This window comes from Eucyclogobius newberryi, unplaced genomic scaffold (assembly GCF_026437365.1).
Source record: "Eucyclogobius newberryi isolate DKJ021-1_F unplaced genomic scaffold, fEucNew1.0.hap1 SCAF_19, whole genome shotgun sequence".
Taxonomy (NCBI): domain Eukaryota; kingdom Metazoa; phylum Chordata; class Actinopteri; order Gobiiformes; family Gobiidae; genus Eucyclogobius; species Eucyclogobius newberryi.
Window position 1 is genome coordinate 5,011,301 of NW_027315823.1, and position 23,792 is coordinate 5,035,092.

The 23,792-nt window shown below is 44.6% G+C and overlaps 2 protein-coding genes across 4 annotated transcripts in view; one reads left to right on the forward strand and one right to left on the reverse strand.

The window, feature by feature from the left end:
- The first annotated feature begins 344 nt into the window (after positions 1–344).
- Positions 345–6,321, forward strand: faim2b (Fas apoptotic inhibitory molecule 2b). The gene is made up of 12 exons (XM_072452931.1): positions 345–359; positions 1,410–1,455; positions 1,540–1,607; positions 1,678–1,742; positions 3,320–3,373; positions 3,451–3,501; positions 3,600–3,639; positions 3,738–3,775; positions 4,217–4,304; positions 4,379–4,474; positions 5,271–5,324; positions 6,164–6,321. The coding sequence occupies exons 1-12, from the start codon at positions 345–347 to the stop codon at positions 6,311–6,313; spliced, it is 765 nt and encodes a 254-aa protein (XP_072309032.1). The 3' UTR covers positions 6,314–6,321.
- Positions 6,322–13,352: 7,031 nt separating this feature from the next.
- Positions 13,353–23,792, reverse strand: part of LOC140365207 (RNA-binding motif, single-stranded-interacting protein 2-like) — a 44,049-nt gene continuing 33,609 nt past the window's right edge. Inside the window, exons 5-15 of one of the 3 annotated variants that reach the window (XM_072451493.1) lie at positions 23,537–23,694; positions 21,477–21,556; positions 21,271–21,380; positions 19,713–19,756; positions 18,941–19,031; positions 17,906–18,028; positions 17,696–17,743; positions 16,877–16,987; positions 15,451–15,531; positions 14,458–14,551; positions 13,353–13,371 (exon numbers count right to left, since the gene is read on the reverse strand). In XM_072451493.1, coding sequence (XP_072307594.1) covers positions 14,465–14,551; positions 15,451–15,531; positions 16,877–16,987; positions 17,696–17,743; positions 17,906–18,028; positions 18,941–19,031; positions 19,713–19,756; positions 21,271–21,380; positions 21,477–21,556; positions 23,537–23,694 — 933 coding nt within the window. In that variant the 3' untranslated portion in view covers positions 13,353–13,371; positions 14,458–14,464. Of the gene's footprint in view, positions 13,372–14,457; positions 14,552–15,438; positions 15,532–16,876; positions 16,988–17,695; positions 17,744–17,905; positions 18,029–18,940; positions 19,032–19,712; positions 19,757–21,270; positions 21,381–21,476; positions 21,557–23,536; positions 23,695–23,792 lie in introns of those variants that run through there. The other 2 variants (XM_072451495.1, XM_072451494.1) reach the window with 2 other exon arrangements.

A 23,792-nucleotide genomic window follows, 5' to 3' on the forward strand; every position in this document is an offset into this window, starting at 1 on the left:
CGATCTCAGTTCTTGTAAATCAAATTCCTTTACTACATATTTAGCGCCGTGAGATAAACCGCAGTTCGTCATTCGCCCCGAAATCCCTCCGTCCCGTCGTGTGAACGTGGCCTGGGCCTCGTTACTCCCGAGGGTGAATCTGGACTCTGCGGGATCAGGGTTAGCAACAGATTAACCGCGCGCACAAGTATAAAGACGCTCTGTAATCCCCCCGCGCACAGACGCTCGTCAATACGACTCTGTCACCGCCGGCAACGACCGCTCCGCAGACGCCGTCGCGCTTTTCGCTCGGACATTTGACCCGAAGACATCCCTGAACCCGCCGTGTTTCCGGAGAGACCACCATGAAGAAGGAGAAGGTAACTGTTAAAACTGTCCTCTCGATTCCCACGACGATTGTTTAGAATCCGGAGACGCCGACGGTCGATAAGCTCCTCGTTTGTCGCCCGACGCGTACGATAAACTCTAGTCTCGTTTTGTGCCGCGTCCTCTTTGCGATTAAGTGTTAAAATTGTGTGATTGCGTGAAAGATTTGTAATAAACGACTGTTGAAAGCCGGAATTTTACTTCAAACGTGTTTATCATTATCCAAAGTACAACATGATCAGAAAGTTGTTGTTTACCATTTAACGAGGACTCGAATCACCAGTGTAAATGCGTGAAAACTAGACTTTTTTATTGATCCGGTTTAAGCACAACACGGCGACATAAACAAACATGGAGGCCGTGTGTCAGTGAGTGAAAGTACTTCACATCGAGAGGAAACGTGTAAAACTGATCGTTAAAGTTAAACTGGTCCGAGGTTAAAGCTGCGTTCACACAATAAAGGAACTAAACTTCAAACTGAACCCGGACTAGACCAGGACCAAACCAAGTCTACGTCGGGACTAAACTGGGACCAAACCGGGATTGAACCGGGACCAAGCCAGGACCAAACCGGGATTAAACCTGGACCAAACCGGGACCAAACCAGGATAAAACTGGGACCAAACCAGGACCAAACCGGGATTAAACCGGAACCAAACGGGGACCAAACCAGGACTAAACTAAGTGTGAACGCAGCCTATTAGAACTAAAGTAAAATGATAAAATGTTGATGAAATTGTACTTTTCTGATGCCAAACTTTTACTTCCACTGGACAAACTTTTGCTTGTAGTTGCAGTACTTTTACTTGAGTGAAAGTTTTGTCTTGACAACATAATATCATTGTTGCGTGTTCGTTTACACCTTGTTATGAGATATTATGTGTTTTTACTGCCGTAGTAGTTCCTCCAAACACTTGAGTTAATATTCGGGTCATTGTAAAGTAGCGTTTCTCTCACTCGCGCTCACCTCTGCGCGTCACTTCATTTGGATTCATTGAGTTGTGTTTTTCCGGGTCGTTCTAACACGTTCTGTCTCTCAGCAGGTCACCGAGGACGCCGAGCCTCCGACCTATCAGGAGGCCTCAGCGGGTAACGCACCCAGCAAACTGTCTACACTAATGTTTAGCCTATTTTTATGACATTTTCTGCTTGTTTTTGCTGTGTTCTTCGCAGGCTACTCTGAAATGGAGGCCCAGTTCGCGTGGGACGACAAAGTGATCCGACATACGTTCATCAGGAAGGTAAACGAACGCTCTTGTTGCTTGTGATGCCCGTCGTTTACCCACGGCGATGACGATGTGTCCGTTTCAGGTTTACGCCATCCTCATGACGCAGTTACTCGTGACCGTCGCGATCGTCAGCCTCTTCACGTTTTGGTAAGTTCCTCATTACGTGCGATTGTGTTCAGGACGAGATGTTTTCAGAGTCGAGATAATCGTTCTTCTTCACGTGAAACCTTCGGAATGCGTTCAGGAGGAAACGCTCTAGGTCTGAGTCTGAAGCGAGGGCACGTTTCCACTGGTTTTGTTTTGGACCACATTTGGACGGCCCGTTTAAGCCGTTCAAAGTGGGCCGTGAGAGGTCCAGCTTCCGAAGCACTTTTGGCTCTTGAAGCACTTTTGAGCGAGATGATTGGACGAGGGAGAACGGGCTCTTTCCGCTCTAAACGCCGACTCGATCTCGTGATAAACCACTTGCCTGACCAGCCCGTCCTTCCTAAAATCGGACCATAGGGGGCGTCGAAACCTCTCTCGAATGCGGAAGACGTTTTTTGAACATTCAGAACCAAATGTACGACGTAATTTACCTCGGATTTACAGAGTTCAGTGTGTCGCTTGTTGTTGGTTGAGACGCGAGCGGGCCACGCGCTTCTCTGATTGGTCAATCCGCCTGTCAATCACGCCCTTTGGAAATCGGAGCGGCCGGAGATGATTCCAGACCAAAACGTGGCTCGTCAGGCAGACAAAAAAAAAAACGCATTTGCACCGACGGCGTAACTCGCACGTCGCTTAGCAAAACGACGCTAACGCACATTAAGCATTGACCGTTTCCCGTTTGGAATAACTTGCACGTTGCTTAGCAAAAAGACGCTAACGCACATTTGTATCGTCCGTTTCCTGTTCGGCATAACTTACACGTCGCTTAGCAAAACGACATTAACGAACATCAGCATTGACCGTTTCCCGTTTGGCATAACTTACACGTTGCTTAGCAAAACGACTAACGCACATTTGTATCGTCTGTTTCCTGTTCGGCATAACTTACACGTCGCTTAGCAAAACACCGCTAACGCACATTTGTATCGGTCGTTTCCTGTTCGGCATAACTTACACGGCGCTTAGCACAACGCCGCTAACGCACATTTGTATCGGCCGTTTCCTTTTCGCCATAACTTACACGTCGCTTAGCAAAACGACGCTAACGCACATTTGTATCGGCCGTTTCCTGTTCGGCATAACTTACACGTCGCTTAGCAAAACGACGCTAACGCACATTTGTATCGGCCGTTTCCTGTTCGGCATAACTTACATGTCGCTTGGCAAAATGCCGCTAACGCACATTTGTATCGTCCATTTCCTGTTCGGCATAACATACACGTCGCTTAGCAAAACGCCGCTAACGCACATTAGCATTGACCGTTTCCCGTTCGGCATAACTTCCACGTCACTTAGCAAAACGACGTTAACGCACATTAGCATAGTCCGTTTCCCGTTCGGCATAACTTCCACGTCACTTAGCAAAACGACGTTAAGGCACATTAGCATAGTCCGTTTCCCGTTCGGCATAACATACACGTCGCTTAGCAAAACGACGCTAACGCACATTAGCATCAACCGTTTCCCTGTTATCGACGCGCTGCACTCGCTTCGACGAGGCCCAGTTCGAGCAGAAAGATGAGTTGTAAATGTTTAATTGTGACGGGACTCAGCATTGTGTTTCCTTTTGCCTCCAGTGGCCCAGTGCGGTACTACATCCAGACTCATCCGGGCCTGTACTCCGCGTCGTAGTGAGTCAAACACGCTCTGCACACGCTTCACGCCGCAATAAACACCTGTAATAATGACACTTTTCTTCTGTTTATAGTCTCATGTTCTTTTCCACATACATCGCACTGACCTGCTGTGGAAATCTGAGGTACTGCGCTTTACGGACTTAGAAATACTGTGTTTATTTCCAGTGTCTGATCGTGTACTTTTGTGTGTACTTTTGTGTGTACTTTTGTGTTCTCGCAGGCGGCAGTTTCCCTGGAACGTCATTCTCTTAGTTCTTTTTGTAAGTGGCCTTTTTATCATGTGTTAATTAATGCGTTAAGCTGAATTTAGTCAATCACTCACGACTTTTGTACGTTTTATGTCGTTTGTTTCATCCAGACTCTGAGCATGGCTTTCATGATGGGATTTATGTCAAGGTAATTGTATTATTTTTATTGTTGAATCACGTGAAATGGTCCAATACGTTAGGATAGTTGTATTTGGATAGTAGTAATATTACTCTAAAACACATTAAAAAAACCTTTCGCGCAAAATTACATCAACCCATTGCTTGTCGATGGTGTGACATGCAGGTCGCACGGCGCAAAACAAAACTAAAGTTTACTGCCGTAAAGTGTGGGCTTTACGGCAGTAAAATGTCGCGATCCATTCATGTGTCATACGGAGATGAGAGACTAATAACAAGCTTGAAATGTAAAGCGCTGATCAAACTAAGAAGAGTAAAATGTGTATGTGATCAGTGATCGGGAGGCGATGTATGATTTCGATCGAGTCTGAAACCACGTGATCGGGCCTGATTTCCGATCGGGACATCCTCAGTTTAAATTGTAACGAGTCGTCTGTCTCTTTGTCTCCAGCTTCTACAACACAAAGTCGGTGGTTCTGTGTTTGGGCATCACGGCGATGGTCTGCTGCTGCGTCACCGTCTTCAGCTTCCAGTCCAGGGTAACCACGACGACCCTTTTCAAAGTCTAGTTTCATTTGTTAGTATGGCTCTGACACTCTATCGCCTCCTGCAGGTGGACGTGACCTCCTGCCAGGGCGTCCTCTTCTCTCTGGTCATGGTGATGCTGCTCTGCGCCATCACCATGTCCATCGTCGTGCCCTTCGGATACGTAAGTCCAGTTCAAGGTCCAGACCGAGTCCTAGGTCCAGTTCAAGGTCCAGAGCGTGGTCTAGCACTGGGAGGGCTTAAAGGCACCGCGTCACCTGCTGATACCGATTGTTTTGGGTCGATTAGAAGTGAAATAGCAAAACAAACGTATCCAAATAACTTTAAATATCAGTTAAAGTGACGTATGACAGGTTTGTACGATGTTATAATTTTGACTTTATTTGTTGTACATATAAATGATAGTTTTACACCAATCGAGCAGGTATTTGTGGAGAAACCTGGAAAACCTGTAGAAAATGACAGCAAGTGACATCACACCAGAGACTCTCATTCCAGTCTAAGTTTATGCAGAATTTACACAAATAAACAACTTTTTTTGACTCTTTAAACATTAATTCAACAAAATAAAGCTCTCATAATTGTGACATTAGATAAGTTTTGGCCCAGTGTTTGCTGGGTAATTTCCGACTGTGATGTAATCGATTACAAACAGGAAGTGACACTATAAACCTAAAAAATGGCTATTCTGGGATAAAACTTTTTTGTTGTTGCAAAATTCTAAATAATATTTATCTTCACTGCGTTTTAGTTCAATGAGTCCTCCTCCACGGTGAACTCTTAAACCCAGACCGAGAACCAGGCCCGGGAAAGTTCTAGACGGATTTAAAGCGGTCGAGATTAGTCTGGGCCAGGGGCGGGGCCTGGGGCGGGGCTAAAGGGATGGACCAGTCTGTTCTTACATTAGCTCCTCCTTCTTCTTAGTTGTGTTTTGTAATGTTGTTTTTCTCTCGTCGCAGGTGCCATGGTTACACGCCACTTACGCCGTGTTGGGGGCCATTTTGTTCACTTTGGTAAGAAAAAGTCCCAGTAAAACTTTGTGTAATATTGCCATAGAAACATGAAGTACAATAAATACATAAACAAACAGCAGAATTAGACCTTAGACTTTATCATGCATCCCGCACAAAAATAACAAATATTTCCAGATAAATATTTTAATATACCTACATAAAGTACAGTAAATACTGTACACAGCTCAGCTTTGATTTAGTGTCGGATTTGTCTCTTTTGAGTTGTTTATTCTGACAATTTTACTAATTTTGTCTGAAAATCAAGAATAAAATTGACCTTTTTTTGGAGCGTTTGCCAAATATTTAGTACAAACACAAAAAAATGATAACTGGGACAATTGTAGAAGCAAAATTAAGTCTTTTTAGTTCAATCTATTGCCCAAAAAATACATGTAATTCATTTTTTATTAAGAACACATAGCAGTTCATAGATTGAGAAAAAAGTAAAGGGAAAATGTAAATAAAAATATAACAAATTAATAAAATAAATACAATTAAACAATCAAAATAAAATAAATGAAATAATCTGTCTATTTTTGTCAACTTAAATAAAATTGGTAAAGCCGGTCACAGACTTGAGGGAATGAAATAAATGTAAAGATTCCACTGTTGTTTCCTCACAATAATCGTAACACTGACATTAGACATCGTGTCCCGAGTTGCGACACATTTGCACATCCCCGCCTTCATTTCACACAAACTCAAGGCACGCCTGCGCTCGCCGCCTGCGCTCGCCGTCTGCGCTCACCGTCTCCGGGGAGTCGTCGCTGAGTTTTTACTGTGCTCGCTCTTCTCGTCGTTAAACCCGTTTCTGACCCTCGTTCTGGTTCTTCTCTCAGTTCTTGGCCTTTGATACTCAGATGTTACTGGGAAACAAGCGCTACGCCATCAGCCCCGAGGAGTACGTGTTCGCCACGCTCAGCCTCTACCTGGACATCATTTACCTCTTCAGCTTCCTGCTCGCCATCTTCGGAGGAGGACGCGACTGACGACCGTTTCCTGTCAAATCCACACAGCGGGAAATCCTGCTTTTGTATCAAGTGTTAATGGATTAAATATAACTATTATAACCTTAAATGTAATTGATAAATCAGTTTAATTCAAGGTGAGACTCTGCAGGTGAATAGAGAACAGTTTACTCGCATAAATATAAGACAAAAAAGTATGACAGGTTTTTCATCATGTCATGTTTTCGTATATAAAAAGCAGCTTGAAAAATTGCAAAAAAATTACATATTTGGAACATAAATCTGGCAAAATTGATCGAGCCAGCTTGACATTTCTTTCTTTACATATTAGACCGGCCAAAACATGTCCAGCAGAGACTTTGGATAACCTCAGTGTTTTAGTAAACTAGATCTTTCTCAAAATTGGCGTAAAATTCAAATTTATTCTGTTTTTTGGCAGTTATAATGTTAATAAATCCGGCTTGAAATGAGTTATCGACAAACCCTTGTGTTTGAACCCGGGAACGGAGAGCGTCACTGGGCCCCTGCCACGGAGCCTGATTTAAAGTGTGAAATCAAATAAGGATTTAATTTCATTTTTATGGGTTGCGCTATTTTCTATTTGGTTTTGAGATCAGAAAACGAGAAATGGGTCGTTTTTCCGATTTTGGATTCACCATTTTTCAAAACAAATCCAGCAGGAACACGGACCCCAGAGAAATCTATGAACAAAGTGAATGAAATGAAACAATAAAACATATTCAGGAGCAGATTCGGCAGATGTTTTATATGTCTTATATTTTGAGAGCAAACTGACTTGATTTTCTTTCTTTTTTAGTGTTTTTCTTGATATTTTCCAGCATCATAGCAGCAAAGTAAAGTATCGTACTAATTCAAACATGAAAATGACTATATACGTGTATGTTCATGACGAGTATATCAAGTACTTTTGGCTTTATCCTGCAGATCAGTAATTATACACATGTAATATTTTTCAAGACATTTTTTAGCTCAATCTGTGATAGTTGCATAGTTCAAATATCTCTCAGCTTTATACACAATAACTGACTCAAATGTGGCCTTTTAGCGTGTAATACATTATAATATGTTCAAAAAGTGCAATAGTTGGTGAAAGTTTGTTAAGTTCAAATCTTTTCTTGTTTGATTTGTTTTTTTAATGTAGGATTTATTTGTCTAAGTGAGAAATCTCTGTAAAAAAAAATAAAAAGTGTAAAATACGAGTTTTTTTGTCGTCTTTTTTGCCTGTTTTCTCTTTTCACTTTCCAGAATTGTGCAGGTTCAGATTTCACTCGTCTTTTGCATTTGACCCGTTCTTGGGCAGAAGAGCTGGAAACACAATTTTGAATTGAATACATTTTAACAAACGTATTTCTGCCGCCTGCACAAACTCGATAAGAAATGCACCTATGCCTAAAGTTTTTCTCTACATAAGCAGCCGAATGTGACAGAATCATTTAGTCAAATCTGTGTATCAATATTTCAGTATTTGATCCTTCTCCAGATCAGGATTAGCTTTGAGTAATTTTCTTTTTTTCTCTTTAAGGTTGATTTAAAATAAAAATAAAATTGGGCTGATCATATATTTTTAGTATTTATTTTTTTTTCAAACAATTAAACACAAAAACAAACAGAACACAACTATTATTACGATTATTTTAAGACGAGTAAGATATTTATGTTTTGTTTCTGTGCAGGAAACGGTTCTGTTTATAAAATGTGCAATACACCTATAAATAAAGTGGATTTGGTCTATTGTCAATACGATATCACAATATTTTAGACGCAGTTATAAATATCTAACACAATATCCACGTCGCATGAAACTGTTCAATCATATTCTTTATTTCGCCCAATTTGTCCTTATTTTGACACAGATGAGTAAATAAAGACCTGTAAATGTAGATTATAGTTTATAACAAGTCAAACGTGAGAAGAACTGATGTCTGGTGTCATTAAAACTTTTATTAGAAAAAGAAAATTGACAAATTCAAAAAGAGAAAACCAAAGAAGAAAAAAAGAGGAAACATCTCATCAAAATCAATAAAAAAACAGCAACAACAAGAACAACAACAACACAAAAGTTACAGACAATTTTACCAAAGTCTGGCACAGGAAGACAAAAGGAGGCACAACAACAATAAACCAAATATCAAAATCCTCTTTTCTTAACAAACGTGTACAAAATGAGTTCTGTATAAATAAGAAACTGTTCACGAGGAGCGGCGGCCATTTTGGATCATTCCCCCAAAGCTTATGTACAGTGTCGGAGTAGTGAGGGCAGTTAGCGTGTTTCTGTTGAACCAATTGGTCGTTCTCACCTCGAAGTGACGAAAAGGGTCCGTGTTCTGACCCAAAAGACCAAACAAAGGTCATTCTCACCTCAAAGTGATGAAAAGGGTCCGTGTTCTGACCCAAAAGACCAAACAAAGGTTGTTCTCACCTCAAAGTGGTGAAAAAGACTAAGGCCAAAGGTTCAGTTCCCCAGGTTGAGGTGACCGCTCAAAGTTGGAATATTGAAGTGTCTGAAGTGACGTCACACTGCCATCTTCAGGACTAAAGTTGCATGCTCACTGTGGGCTCTGTCTATTTTGTCCCGTTTGTCCAGAAGTACGTTACTGTGGTCAGGAGGGACCAGTGGACTTACAGAGATCACTCCAGGCCTGTATGTTTCAGGTCTTTAACAGCTAATGCTAATGCTAGTGGCTATGCTAATACAGCGAGAGGCGACGGCACGCGTGACGTCATCAACGCGCGACTCACACCCACGAACTGACCCCAGCCTGAATCTGAACGGTTGAGAATGACAGATTTGAACTGTCTGTTAAAACTGAAACATAAAAAATAATAAAAATAAAACAAGATGAATTGTGGGGAATAATCCAAGCGGCGCCCGGCCTCCCGCGTGAACGTCCTGTTTTAGCAGCAAAACATTTGAAGCTATGAAATAAGCCATTCAACGATCTCCAATTTAACTACGATAAGTGCACGGAACCCCGTTTGAACTGTCCTATCATTCATGTCATTTACAACGTATAATTTCATTCATGTTTGAGGAAAATAAAAATAACAATAAAATAATAAAAAATAAATAAACACTGCATTGTAACCACTGGCCATTTCATAGTTTCAAAATCCGAGTATTGAATTCAAAGTGATGGCTATGGAATGACATCACTCTGAACATGTATCAACAGTAGCCATGATTTCTTCTTCATGGTGCGTTGAGTCTGAGCATAAAACCAGTCGAAATTCAAATCCATGTGTCGACAATAGAAAGTAACGCACGAGAAAAGTGAGACGCTATTTACAAAGTGTGCTCTGGAAGGAAAAGGTTAGGTGACGAAGACGCTGACGCTTTTTCCTCAATCGCTCAGTAAAATAATGTCGATTTGTGTCGTTCGGGGCGACACCGTTGGACGTGGAGGGACGGACTCGGGAAACTTAAAAGCGGACCTTTTTACCGTCTTAAAAATTAAAAAAAAAAGAGAAAAAAAACAGAACTAGTTCATTGTACTCTTTGTTTTTCATTTATTCTTAGCGTCTTAATTATTCACCGCGATGAGTTTACAGGCGCTTTTCACGACTTTCAGAGGCCAGAGCGAGTTTGCGTCGAGTTTGCGTCGCGCTGAAGCTAACACATTAGCATGCTAGTCCCTTTTGGATTCATAGATAATAACTTTAGTTACACTTAATGATTTTTATTCTATATCAATCGTAACTGGTTTAGGCTCTTTTCTCGCTCTAGTTCCGGTCGCGGTCACGTGCAGATCTTTATTTCTTGTTCCATTAATTCTCTGGGGAATTAGCCGAGTCTTGTTCAAATAAAATGAAAATATTATACATTTTAAAAAATATAAATTTAAATATTGTTAATAAAAGTAGTCTTTTTTTTGTCTCTAAGCGAAAGGCTAAAAATACATATACAACATATTCAATTATTTAATTTAGATAAGCATTAGCCTTGAGAAAGAAGTGCTAACACTGGATTTCCCCCAGTGAAGTATTTATATTGCGTGTAAAGGTTTTAACGCTCTGGAGATCACCATCCGTAACACGCTCACACTTTGTGCTAATCAATTATGGATTTATTTTAACGAGATTCGGCTAATTCCTCTCAGCGAAAGAACAAAACGGGAAGTGAAGAGCAAATGGAACGAGCCGGTCGTGAAACGTGCCCAGATAAATCCAAGGCGATGTATTATTCATGACTTTAGTTACGATAAAACCTCGCACACTATTGTTTGTGGAAGAAATCGTTTTTTAGGAATTGTCAAATCTGTTTTGGATGTGAGTAAAATGTCTCAAAAAGATCAACATAAATTCCCCGAAGGCAAAGGATGCGCACGTTTAATCAGAGCGACGTAAAACCGCCCGTAACAGCAATCGAGAAAAACGCCACGCACTTTAAACTTCCTGCAGTTTTCATAGCTCTGATCTCGACCGAGGACTCGACGGACGGACACGGCGTCTTTGGTCGCAGACGTGAGAAAACGCAGCGACGACCAAAATGACCAAAACGTCAGAGCGCGGAAACGACAAAAAACGCGAACGCAATCTAACGTCTATGATGACACACGCCCATGAGCGGCGTTAGGGCGTTAAAGCGACGAGAGATCCCGCCCGACTTTGAAGCAACGAGAGATCCCGCACGACTTTAAAGCGACGAGAGATCCCGCACGACTTTAAAGCGCTGAGAGATCCCACACGACTTTAAAGCGCCGAGAGATCCCACACGACTTTAAAGCGCCGAGAGATCCCGCCCAACTTTGAAGTGATGAGAGATCCCGCCCGACTTTAAAGCGACGAGAGATCCCACCCGACTTTGAAGTGATGAGAGATCCCGCGCGGCTTCAAAGCGACGAGAGATCCCGCACGACTTTAAAGCGACGAGAGATCCCGCCCGACTTTGAAGCGACGAGAGATCCCGCGCAGCTTTGAAGCGGGGCGAGATCCTGCGCAACTTTGACGCAGTGAGAGATCCCGCGTGACTTCGAAGCGACGAGAGATCCCGCGCCACTTTGAAACTTTACACAAATCCGGACTCGCGAAAAGGCTTGAACTCCTCGATAATGGCACTTCCACGGTTCTAGCGAGCAGCCCCGCCTCCGACTATCTACATATCTACAGTCTCCGGTTTCACATAAATTAAACGTATTGGATTAAGTATGCGAAAAGTCAGTGTTTGGTTCAGCTCTTCGGTTTTCAGGTCCGTTCAGCACCTGGTTTTGGAACAGAAGATATAGAGAAAAAAAACGAAAAACTCAAATCGAAACGAGAAAAACGCGTGACACTTTCTACAGCTAAAATCTAATCTACGTCAAAAGATAAAAGTCGTCAAAATTAAGGCAATTTAGCTCTAAAAGTTCAAGTGAAAGAAGACGCACACACATTTTCTACAAAAAACAAGTCACTGATGGTGAATTGAACTAAACGGAGCTCCAGAGGTCAAGGAAAAGAGGGATATTTCATCACTGAACATTGTCGCGTTCTCTTAAATATGGTTCTTATTCTTGTCGTTCGTTTGTGTCGCCAAGTCGTGACAGCTCGTTAGCACTTTTAAAGATCGTCTGGTTGTTCCACGCCACAGTTACCTTCGGGTCAGAGGCGCTTTTACGTTGTATGTTCGATGTCGCCGCGGTAAAACACAGATTTGGTTATTTGGCAGTTTTTTTGCCGTCGCCGTGTCTTTATTTCACCGCACCGCCGTCGGCCTGGCGACAATACCGCTGCGCAAAATTTACCAGAAGAAAAGACTTCGAAGTCAATCATCCGGACGCCGCCGTTCCTTTCTTTCTGTCGCAAAACTCTGGCCGTGAATCTTTACCGAAAAGACAAATCTCACGTTTTGAATCTGATTATGACGAGGTTAAACGTTTAAGCGGGAAGAAGCCATTTTGGATTCTTAGTGAGACACAACCTCCCCTCAGTCTACAACAGTCCCATAAGACCTCAGCGGAAAACAAACCTGTCAAACGCTAATGAGGCACAGATTACATTTTTAAGACTGAAATATGAACCATTGAACTAATTTAAGCGCGTGTTCAGCAATCGGTTGCAGAATCTCCTCTTTTCCCGGGACTTCGGGGCTCCTCACAAACTCCAAAACAGCAGCATCGATAAAAGGCAGACACTTCCTCCACAAAGCGTCATTTTCTCCGTTAGATTTCCCTCATAAACGACGACAACGACGTGGTTCCGTCGCCGCGTCTTTCTCCGTACGCGACGTGTTCACGGTTAAAACTGTAGCGCACGTTTTTTACTTCAACCACGAAAAGGATGAGCGCGTTAAAACGAACAAAACCGATTAAAACCACTTCTCAAAAAAGATCACGGACTATTTCACAAACTTGGATAATAAATGTCACTGTTGGCTTCTTCAGCTTTAAAGTGGAATTATAGTTTTTCAAAGCCCTTATAAACGTCTCTCTCGGAGCTTTTTCAGTGCATCGCGAAGTCCGTCGTGTCTATATTACATCGCAAAATAAACTATTAAATAACTTTCTTTCTAAATACTTTGATCTCTAAAAAAATCTGAAAATAGAAATTCAAATATAAATAGAAAGAATTGATTGTCAGTTGTGTGTTTTGTTCCGTCTCTGCAGCAGTTAAAGAGGAAGAAGTAACGGTTTTAAACGGTTTGCCTCCGACACCAACTGGACCGCGAGAAAACGAGATCGAAAGGTTTGCAAATCTGTACAACAAGAACCAGATAAGAGTTTGCATATTTTACAAAACCAAAAAAACACTCCGAAGCGTCCGGGGTGCGCTCAAAAAATATGATCTCGCCGTGATTTGTGCAAAAAACGGCCGCGCCGCCGACGCCCGATTCGATGCGCTTTATCAAAATAGTGTCCTTTGGTTCGTGTTTGGAAAGTCCCATAAACAAAGTGTTCTTTCGGTTTAAAAAAACAAAACAAAAAACATCAAAAAGCACAGACGGGTTCGCTCGCATTAACGACAACAATCGCACACTGACACACACACGTTCCTTTTGTGATCCGAGTCTGGTCCGGATGCAGGCGGCGGGAGGGGCGTGTCCTGAAGCGGGGTCAACGGGGGTCGCTCCGCCTCACCCGGAGCTGAAAGCACAAAGAGATGAAGCGTGTGGGTGAGAGCGAGCGAGCGGGAAGCAGGGAAGAGATCACTCGGAACTTGGGAAAATAAAGTACATCACAACAAAATGGATGACGCAAACTGCACTGCGCCGACCGACACAGAACTGACAAACGGACGATGGAAACGATCAGTCAGTGGGTTTACATGCAAAAGGAAAGAACGAATAGTTGCTTTAATCTTCATGTGCGTGTAAACACCTCACTCCGATAGAAATCAGCGTTCAAAAGCTCCGATTGAGACACCCAGATTATGCGGTTTCCTCGTGGCATGTATACGCCTTAATCGCACTGGAACTAGACAAGGCTTGTGCGCATGCTCCACGACCCACGCTGACCTATGACCCCGGAAACAAAACCATACAAGGAAGAACACAACACCAGGGTTAGCGTGCACTTTATCTGCACAATAACTAACCCGGACATTACATACGAGATGAACAAAACTATCCATCTTGCTGTTGTTCGAAAATGCACATGACAGTTGTTTATTTGAGACGCCTATGGTCAACCAGGAATAGGGGGGTTGTATTAGTCGGCTGAAACGTCGCATATCGCCACCTGGTGTTAGGAGGACGACACGTTCTTGTCAGGAATTCGACTTTCTCGTCTGCCTCGTCTGCATTTTGGACACTTGGACAAGGACAGAGCTTGTCCAAGACGTCAAAACCGAATGTTATAAAAAAACTTTTTTTTCGTTTCCATGTAAACGCACTGACTGACGCACTCGACTCAGATTTTTAATATGACGCACTCGATATTCTAAATTCTAAAATACACTTATTCTTGCCGTAGCAAAGCATGAACCCAGTCTTAATTCATAGTGAACAAATCGTTTATTAAGAATGATTCAGGCTTAGTAACTACTTAGCTAACGCTCTAACCTTAATTAAGTAGTTACAAAGCCTGAATGGTGCTTATTAAACTATGCTCATTGTGAGTGAAGTCTTTGCTCATGCTTTGTTAAGGCAAATGAAGGTGTAGTTATAGTGTGTGTCTTCCATACGTCGTCCAAAGCCAGTTAAACGTGAAGATAAGCTGAGTGAGGTGCACCTTAGCTTTACTTGGTGTGTTGGTACGAGTAGTTCGAGTGCTCTGCGGGAGAGTCCATGGTCACCGGCTGCTGCTGCTGCTGACCACCGTTCTCCTGCAAACACACAGACACCACACCACCTTTCATCAGAGGGAGAAGAAGAAGGAAATGTACAGGAAGAGACGAGATGCAGATGGAAAAGTGTTGTGTAAAAAAAGATACAGGAACAAAATATGAGTCAAGTAAAAGTACATAGTTTTACTCCAATCGAGCAGGTATTTGTGGAGAAGACGTTGATAAATCTGTAGAAAATGACAGGAAGTGACATCACACCAGGGACACTCATACAGGAAGTGACATCACACCAGGGACACTTGTTCCAGTCAAAGTTTATGCAGAATTTACACAAAGAAAGAAACAACTGTTAATTCAACAAAATAAAGTTGCTCTCATATATTTTCATTTGTCAATTTTTTATTTTTTTTACATGAGTTTTTTCCCAGTGTTTGCTGGGTAATTTCCTACTGTGATGTCATCAACTACAAACAAGAAGTGAAATTATATAAACCCCAAAAATGTGCTATTCTGTGATCATCAATCATTTTTACAATTTTTTAGCAAATCTAAAATATATTCATCTCAACTGCGTTTTAGTTCAATGAGTCGTCCGACCTGTAGGGGGCGCTTTAAGTAAGAATATAGAAGTTCCGAGTTTAAGAGTAAAAAGTAAAAACATTTCACGCAGATTTTAAGTGTTAAAGCGTTTAATGCAGTGATTTTCATAAATAATTGGGCTGATTTTTGGTTAAATAAAAATATCTCGGCAAAATATCACCATAAACGAGCTATAAAACATAACTCAAGCCCTAAATAAATGTACTTTAAAAATATAATGGAGTAGAAAGTACAGCTTTTCGAATGTAGTGAAGTAAAAGTATCCACTGATGACATAAGTAAAGCAGTACTTTGATACTAAATGCAGGAATAATAACATGTTTGACACTGTGTTTTACCTCGACTTGGACGTTGGAGGGAGGCACTGCGGTGTACTGCGGGATGTAGGTCCCTTGCATAGTCGTGTTGGCCGGAATATACTGAAAGAGCAATAAAATATAATTAAAACACCAAAATAGATTTAAAAATGAACATAATTAGGGCCGTAGTCGACTAAAGACTCGATTAGTCCAGTGTTTTTGACCTTTTTTGAGTTTTCTTTATATGAAAGATTCCGCGGCGCACCACCAACTTAAAATATGACCAAATCAAACCTTTCAGAGAAAAATAAATAGCCTCTAATGACTTCATGTGATGTGACTGTGTATGACTCTTTACACTTGGCGAAGGGCCCGGTGTTCTTCTTGGATCAGACGCTCTGGACTCTTCAAAAAGGTCAATTATTCTATTAAATCTGTGGGTTTTATCTTCCAAGGTTGAAAACACCTCGAGGCGCTCTGGCTGAAAACCAAAGGATTAGTTGACACAAAGGGGCGTGGCGCTGGCAGAGGCTCGCAAACCTTTAAAGTATCTTCATGATCTGAGCCAAAGTGATCACGAGGAGATCACAGGGTTACAGGAAACCACAAGGTTACAGGAGATCACGGGGTTACAGGAGATCACAGGAGATCACTGGGGTTACAGGAGATTACGAGGTTACAGGAACTACGAGGTTACAGGAGATCAGGAGGTTACAGTAGATCACGGGAGATCACGGGGTTACAGGAGATCACAGGAGATCACGGGGTTACAGGAGATCACTAGGTTACAGGAGATCACAAGGTTACAGGAGATCACTGGAGATCACAGGGTGAGATCACAGGGTTACACCACGGGGTGACGGGAGATCACGGGGTTACGGGAGATCACGGGGTTTCCGGGAAATCACAGGGTTACGGGAGATCACGGGGTTACAGGAGATCATGGGGTTACAGGAGATCACGGGGTTACAGGAGATCACAGGGTTACGGGAGATCACGAGGTTACGGGAGATCACGAGGTTACGGGAGATCACGAGGTTACGGGAGATCACAGGGTTACAGGAGATCACAAGGTTACGGGAGATCACGAGGTTACGGATAATCACGGGGTTACAGGAGATCACTAGAGATCACAGGGTTATGGGAGATCACGGGGTTACGGGAGATCACGGGGTAACGGGAGATCACGGGGTTACGGGAGATCACGGGGTTACAGGAGATCACGGGGTTACAGGAGATCACGGGGTTACAGGAGATCACGGGGTTACAGGAGATCACGGGGTTACAGGAGATCACGGGGTTACAGGAGATCACAGGGTTACAGGAGATCACGGGGTTACAGGAGATCACGGGGTTACAGGAGATCACGGGGTTACAGGAGATCACAGGGTTACAGGAGATCACAGGGTTACGGGAGATCACGGGGTTACAATAATAATGGCCGTGTAGTGTGTGTTGTACTGACCGTGCCCGTGCTGCCCAGGGACAGGTGGCTGAGCTGCTGCGCGAGGGGCCCCATCATGGACGTGGGCTGGATGGACATGGCGTGGTCCATGGTCGGGGTCAGAACGGCACCCTGGACAGCAGCGCGTAAAGGTCAGTGTTAAAGTTACCCAGTCACATTCTGTTCAGAAAGATTAGCCTGTCCAGCCAAAAGAGAGAGGGAGGGAGAAGGGGCTGGAGGGGAGAGAGAGAGAGAGAGGGGGGGGAGTGGGGGGAGAGAGAGTAAGAGAGAGGGAGGGAGAGGGGGAGAGGGAGGGAGGGAGAGAGTGGGGAGAGAGGGAAGAGGAGTTTGCTGGCCAGAAGGAGGAGGAGTGTGATGGCCAGAAGTAGGAGGAGTTTGCTGGCCAGAAGGAGGAGTTTGCTGGCCAGAAGGAGGAGTTTGCTGGCCAGAAGGAGGAGTTTGCTGGCTAGAAGGAGGAGTTTGCTGGCCAGAAGGAGGAGTTTGCTGGCTAGAAGGAGGAGTTTGCTGGCCAGAAGGAGGAGTTTGCTGGCTAGAAGGAGGAGTTTGCTGGCCAGAAGGAGGAGTTTGCTGGCTAGAAGGAGGAGTTTGCTGGCCAGAAGGAGGGGTTTGCTGGCTAGAAGGAGGAGTTTGCTGGCCAGAAGGAGGAGTTTGCTGGCTAGAAGGAGGAGGAGTTTGCTGGCCAGAAGGAGGAGTTTGCTGGCTAGAAGGAGGAGGAGTTTGCTGGCCAGAAGGAGGAGTTTGCTGGCCAGAAGGAGGAGTTTGCTGGCTAGAAGGAGGAGGAGTTTGCTGGCCAGGCTAATAATAAAAAGGAGCACATACTGGCTGCATGAGGTACGACTGGTGGTGCATCCAGGACGGGTTGTGTACCTGCAAACCACAAACACACAACATGAAAGCGTCTCTAAAACGTCTCTAAAACGTCTCTAAAACGTCTCTACATGTGACGTAAACATGTCTTGTTTTGTACGTTATGTTTTGTGGGTTATGGACACACAGATGACACATATTTCTTTGGCCTCGGTGGCTCACCTGGTAGAGCGCATAGCACGCATTGGAGCGGCCCGGGTTCGAGTCCCGGCCACTTTGCTCCATGTCACTGCCCCATCTCTCTCCCCCATTTCCCGTCAGCCTACTGTATCTGTCAAATAAAGCCTAAAAGCCAAAGAAATACAGCTAAATACATGCTCGGTCAGAACAACATACACACGGTAAACACACGGCAACAGCGCTTTACTCAGAGTTAAGATATTTTAGAGCGGATTGTTGTTTCTGTTCGCGGGTTTCCAACTCTGAATTCAAAACTCGACGCTTGGCCAATTTATTTCACAACATTGATGCCTTTTTATCTGCTTTTCTCAGCAGAGAGAGAGAGAGGGAGAGAGAGACAGGGGGAGAGAGAGACAGGGGAGAGAGCGAGGGAGAGAGAGAGAGAGAGAGCGGGGGAGAGCGAGAGAGAGGGGGAGAGAGAGAGACAGGGGGAGAGAGGGAGAGAGAGACAGGGGGGAGAGAGAGAGGGAGAGAGAGAGATAAGGGGAGAGAGAGAGAAGGGGAGAGAGCGAGAGAGAGGGGGAGAGAGAGAGAGACAGGGGGAGAGAGAGAGAGGGGGAGAGACAGGGGGAGAGAGAGAGAAAGGGGGGGAGAGAGAGAGCGAGAGATGGAGAGAGGGAGAGAGAGAGAGGGGGAGAAAGGGGGGGAGAGAGAGGGGAAGAAGGAGTTTGCTGGCTAAATTGAATGGTCAAAATTCTTTTCTTACTGGCACGTTTAGCGTTCAGCTCGTTAGCCGTTAGCTCAGACGTGTCCGTTTTAGACTCTTAATCATCGTCTAAAAACCAAACACCGCGAGCGTCCAACGCAGAGGTCCAGCAACTAAATTGTACGTCCCCAAAATGGCGCCCGTGACGAGAAAAACCCGAAACCCACGAACAGAAACACAAAAAGGCTCAGCAGTTGTTCACGGCGGCTGGAGCGGCACAGAAATGCGCAGTTCGCCAACGTCTTGAGTCGTACGAGGCCTTCAATCGTGCCTGAACTCCGCGATACGTCCGTTATACGACCGGGACTGACCTGGTACGAGGAGACGGGCGAGTGCATGTAGGGCAGGGAGGTCTGGGCGATCATCCGGTTCGGGCCCAGACTGTAGGCCGACGAGTAGAACCTGCGGGACAAGGCCACGTTTAGAGCAAAGACTGGGTCGCGTGACATTTTTGTTGGGGTCGCATTGTCACGATGTGCGTCTGTAGGTCTGCAATACACTGTTTTGACACATGAGGGTGCTAGTGAGTCAGCAAGTCGTGCTAGGTTTAAATAAGGTCAGAAATGCTTTGCCCGGTCGTCCAAAAAGAAGGGAAATGATGATAAATCAGGTCAAAGGTCAGTGCACTTCCGGAAATTGAGGGAAGTCAGGAGCCAATCCGCGCCACAGAAACGCAGACACGCCCACCTATAGCAATGTTGAAATGTTTTTGTAATTGTTTCATATTTTGTTCCATTATCGCTGGTTCAATTGAATATAGAAAAGAAGAAGAAATGGGCAAAATGTTTTTTTATAAGTCTATACTTATTGTCCAAATAGGCACTTATTTTAGTTTTGCTGGTTTAATTGCATTGTTTTTCATTGTTTAAAATTGTACTGAGTCTGAGATATGACCTATTAACAATGGCAGAAGGCATACAAGTTCTGCGTTTACGAATGTTTCTGATGCAGAACGATGTGGTGAAAAGCTCAAAATGTGCCCTTTCATGAAGTCTTGTGTAGTAACACGAGCGTCCAGCAGAGGGCAGTGCAGGCCGCCTCCAGGACGTGTTGTTTTGGGTGGGTGCATACCACGGCACTCACCCGTTCTGTAAGGCCGCCGGGTCGTACGCCAGCGTCATTCCTCCCTGAACGAAACATGTGATTCAAAAACAGGCCAAATGCAGACAAACCATCACCAAAAACACACAAACCATCACAAAAACACACAAACCATCGCCAAAAACACACAAACCATCACAAAAACACACAAACCATCGCTAAAAACACACAAACCATCACCAAAAACACACAAATCATGACCAAAAACACCCAAACCATCACCCAAAACACAAACCATCACCAAAAACACATAAACCATCACCAAAACACACAAACCATCACCAAAAACACACAAACCATCACAAAAAACACACAAACCATCACAAAAAACACACAAACCATCACAAAAACACACAAACCATTGCCAAAAACACACAAACCATCGCTAAAAACACACAAACCATGACCAAAAACACACAAATCATGACCAAAACACACAAACCATGACCAAAAACACACAAATCATGACCAAAAACACACAAACATCACCCAAAACACACCAACCATCACCAAAAACACACCAACCATCACCAAAAACACACAAACCATCACCAAAAACACACAAACCATCACCAAAAACTGTATTTCACTGTATTTCTAAATATTATTCATCTGCAGGGTTCAGTTCCACATGAAATCTTCTTTTGACAAACTCAAACTTAGGTCATGATTTTGTGTCGCTCACAGAAGCTGAAACTAACATTTGTTTGAGTCAAAAGATGATTTCAAGTGGGCAAGTCGAGCGTTAAAGCCACTGAGTTCAGCTCATTTAACCTCAGCTCTTACATAAACCAAACCAGGCTAAACCTGGGCAAACCAGGTTAAATCTGGTTAAATCAGGCCAGACTAGATTGAACCAAGTTAAACCAGGCAGCGCCAAAACAGGCCAAACCAGGTTACGCCAGGCCAAACCAAACTAGGCCAGACCAGGTTAAACCATTTTAAACCAGGCCATACCAGGTTGAACCAGACCAGACCAGTTTAAATCAGGCAAAACCATTTTAAACCAGGCAAAACCAAACTAGGCCAGACCAGGTTAAACCAGGTTAAACAAGACCAGGCCAAGCACAGACACTAGAGCTGAGGCCAGTAATAAAGTATGTGACGGTCTCAATCATAAAAATGCAATAAAAAGTGTGAGACAAGAACTGTCAAAATTATCTTTAAAGTTCTAATCTGTGATACTCGCGGTGGATTCTTTTTAATATTTTGGCCATTTAAAATCTAAGGGGTCTGATTTCCACCTTGTTCAGTCGAATTAGCGTATTTTCCTGAGTATAAGTCGCACCAGCCAAAAAATGCATAATAGAGAAGAAAAAAAACATATAGAATTCGCACTGTATATAAGTATATAAGTATAAATATAAGTATAAGTCGCACCCCGGCCAAAACTATAGACTTATAGTCCTGAAAATACGGTAAGTAATAACAATCCAAAATGTCACTGTATCACGTAATAAAAACTTTGTAATCATTTGCCACCAATTTACATTGTCACATTTGGAGTCACATGACATGTGTTTATATCATGAGGCGTTACCGTGTCGGAGTCCCGCCCCCAGGGCCGGCCGTTCTGGAGGTACTTCCCCTGGTTCTGCCTCTTCTTTTGACCGCCGTCGGCGAACTTGCACAAAAGTGGCTCCGGGGGCACTGCAGTTCAAAGGGAGAGCAGGTTCAGAGACGCGACCAAAACAACCACGGCAGCGTTACGGTGTTGCCACGGCTACACAGACGCGGCGCACGTACCAGGCACTCCCGGCGGCGTCTTGATGAATTTGCCGTTGAAATGTTGGATTATGGCCTCGCACTTCTCCGTCGACTCCATTCTGAAAACACCACGTCATTTTGTCATCGTCAAGTTGAGACGAGACACGATTTGTACACATCTTGTACCGGATTTTACACAAGGGATTTTTTAATATAGTGAATCTGATTTATTAAAGTTTTCCCTTGAAAAACTGGGACAAAATGTGTTAAATACTAAATAAGTGATCTACTGAGGGCGGGCCGAGGGCGGAATGTGGGCGGGTTGAGATCAGAGGGCGGGATGTGGGCGGGCCGAGGGTGGGGGCGGGCTGAGGGCGGGCCGATCAGTGGCTATAGAGGACGTGCACCTGATGTCACGCCGTCACGTGATTCAGTTGCACAATCGTTGCGGACTGCAAGAACTCACGGTACACGCACTGTGATGTCGGACCTTTCTGCAGATTATGGACTTTCTGAATCTGCTGCGAGGTTGTCAGACCCTCACAAAGAGCGTTATTTATCCAAGATTGGTGAGACAGGCCCAGAGCCGTGCTCCTGCTGAAAGCGATGTTACAGCCAGTGTTTTCAGCGAATCGCGGCTCTTCGGCAGTAACAGTGACGCTACACGGACGTATACAATTACCTGATCAACAAATGGTCTTCGTACACGGCTGAAGCACTGACAAGTTACAAGAGCTTGGATGGTTATAAACACTTTGTGGCTGGATGAATTAAGGAACAATCTGAAAACGTGTCTTCATCAACTTTGCCCATACGTGGTCATTAGCAGAGTGAGCAAGTTCAATTAAACCTCCCGTGAGCACTACGCTACTAAAATCATATTTCTACTGCCACGAAGAGTGTGCAAAATACATCATGTATGGCTACTTGTAGCCGCGGCAGGATGACTCCAATATTAGCCGAAATCTGCGATCTTTCTGGTGTGTCTACTAGTAGCAATCTAGTAGCCGAGGCTAAATACATTATGCGAGTAAACACGCCAGAAAGATTGCAGATTTCGGCTAATATCGGAGTCATCCTAGACCCAAGATGGGTAAATCTTGCAGTGCAATTGGATGCACCAATCTTCAGGAAACAACAGATGGAGTTTATTTCTACAGAATCCCGAAAAACATGGAGAGAAACCAAAAATCACATCTAATTATTGGGTAATCTGTTTATTCTAGTTCATGTAAATGTGTCACTGACAATGTGGAACTATTGTGTCTCTATTTTTATCAAATTTGACATGACACCTGAGGCGAGGGGCACAGACCCGGCACAGACCTGGCACAGACCTAGGGGCACAGACCTGGGGCACAGACCTGGGGGCACAGACCTGGGGGCACAGACCTGGGGCACAGACCTAGGGGCACAGACCTGGAGCACAGACCTAGGGGCACAGACCTGGAGCACAGACCTAGGGGCACAGACCTGGGGCACAGACCTAGGGGCACAGACCTGGAGCACAGACCTAGGGGCACAGACCTGGGGGCACAGACCTAGGGGCACAGACCTGGGGCACAGACCTGGGGGCACAGACCTAGGGGCACAGACCTGGGGCACAGACCTGGAGCACAGACCTAGGGGCACAGACCTGGGGGCACAGACCTAGGGGCACAGACCTGGGGCACAGACCTGGGGGCACAGACCTAGGGGCACAGACCTGGGGGCACAGACCTGGGGGCACAGACCTAGGGGCACAGACCTGGAGCACAGACCTAGGGGCACAGACCTGGGGGCACAGACCTAGGGGCACAGACCTGGGGCACAGACCTGGGGGCACAGACCTGGGGCACAGACCTAGGGGCACAGACCTGGGGGCACAGACCTGGAGCACAGACCTAGGGGCACAGACCTGGAGCACAGACCTAGGGGCACAGACCTGGGGCACAGACCTGGGGCACAGACCTGGGGCACAGACCTGGGGGCACAGACCTGGCACAGACCTGGCACAGACCGGGCGGCACATACCTAGGGGCACAGACCCGGCACAGACCAGGCACAGACCGGGCACAGACCTGGGGGCACAGACCTGGGGGCACAGAGTGGGCACACACCTGGCAAAGCCGACCCCGCGGCTGGTCCCGTTGGCGTCTCGGAGGATCCTGGTGGAGATGACCTGACCGAAGGACTTGAGCATGCTCTCCAGCTCCTGCTCGTCCATGGACACCGGCAGGTTAGAGATGTACAGGTTTGTGGGGTCCTGCTCCTGTTGCTGTGGAAACAGAAACAAACAACACATTAAACAGAAACACCACACATTCTGCTTTATTTGTGTTGTTATTTTTGCTATTGGCTTCTTGAGTTCTTGTA

Bases quoted from the DNA above. Each gene is read 5' to 3' on its own strand.
- faim2b (XM_072452931.1), top strand. The intron at 1,608-1,677 runs GTAAACGAACGC...TGTCCGTTTCAG, and splicing joins GACATACGTTCATCAGGAAG to GTTTACGCCATCCTCATGAC. The intron at 1,743-3,319 runs GTAAGTTCCTCA...TTTTGCCTCCAG, and splicing joins GTCAGCCTCTTCACGTTTTG to TGGCCCAGTGCGGTACTACA.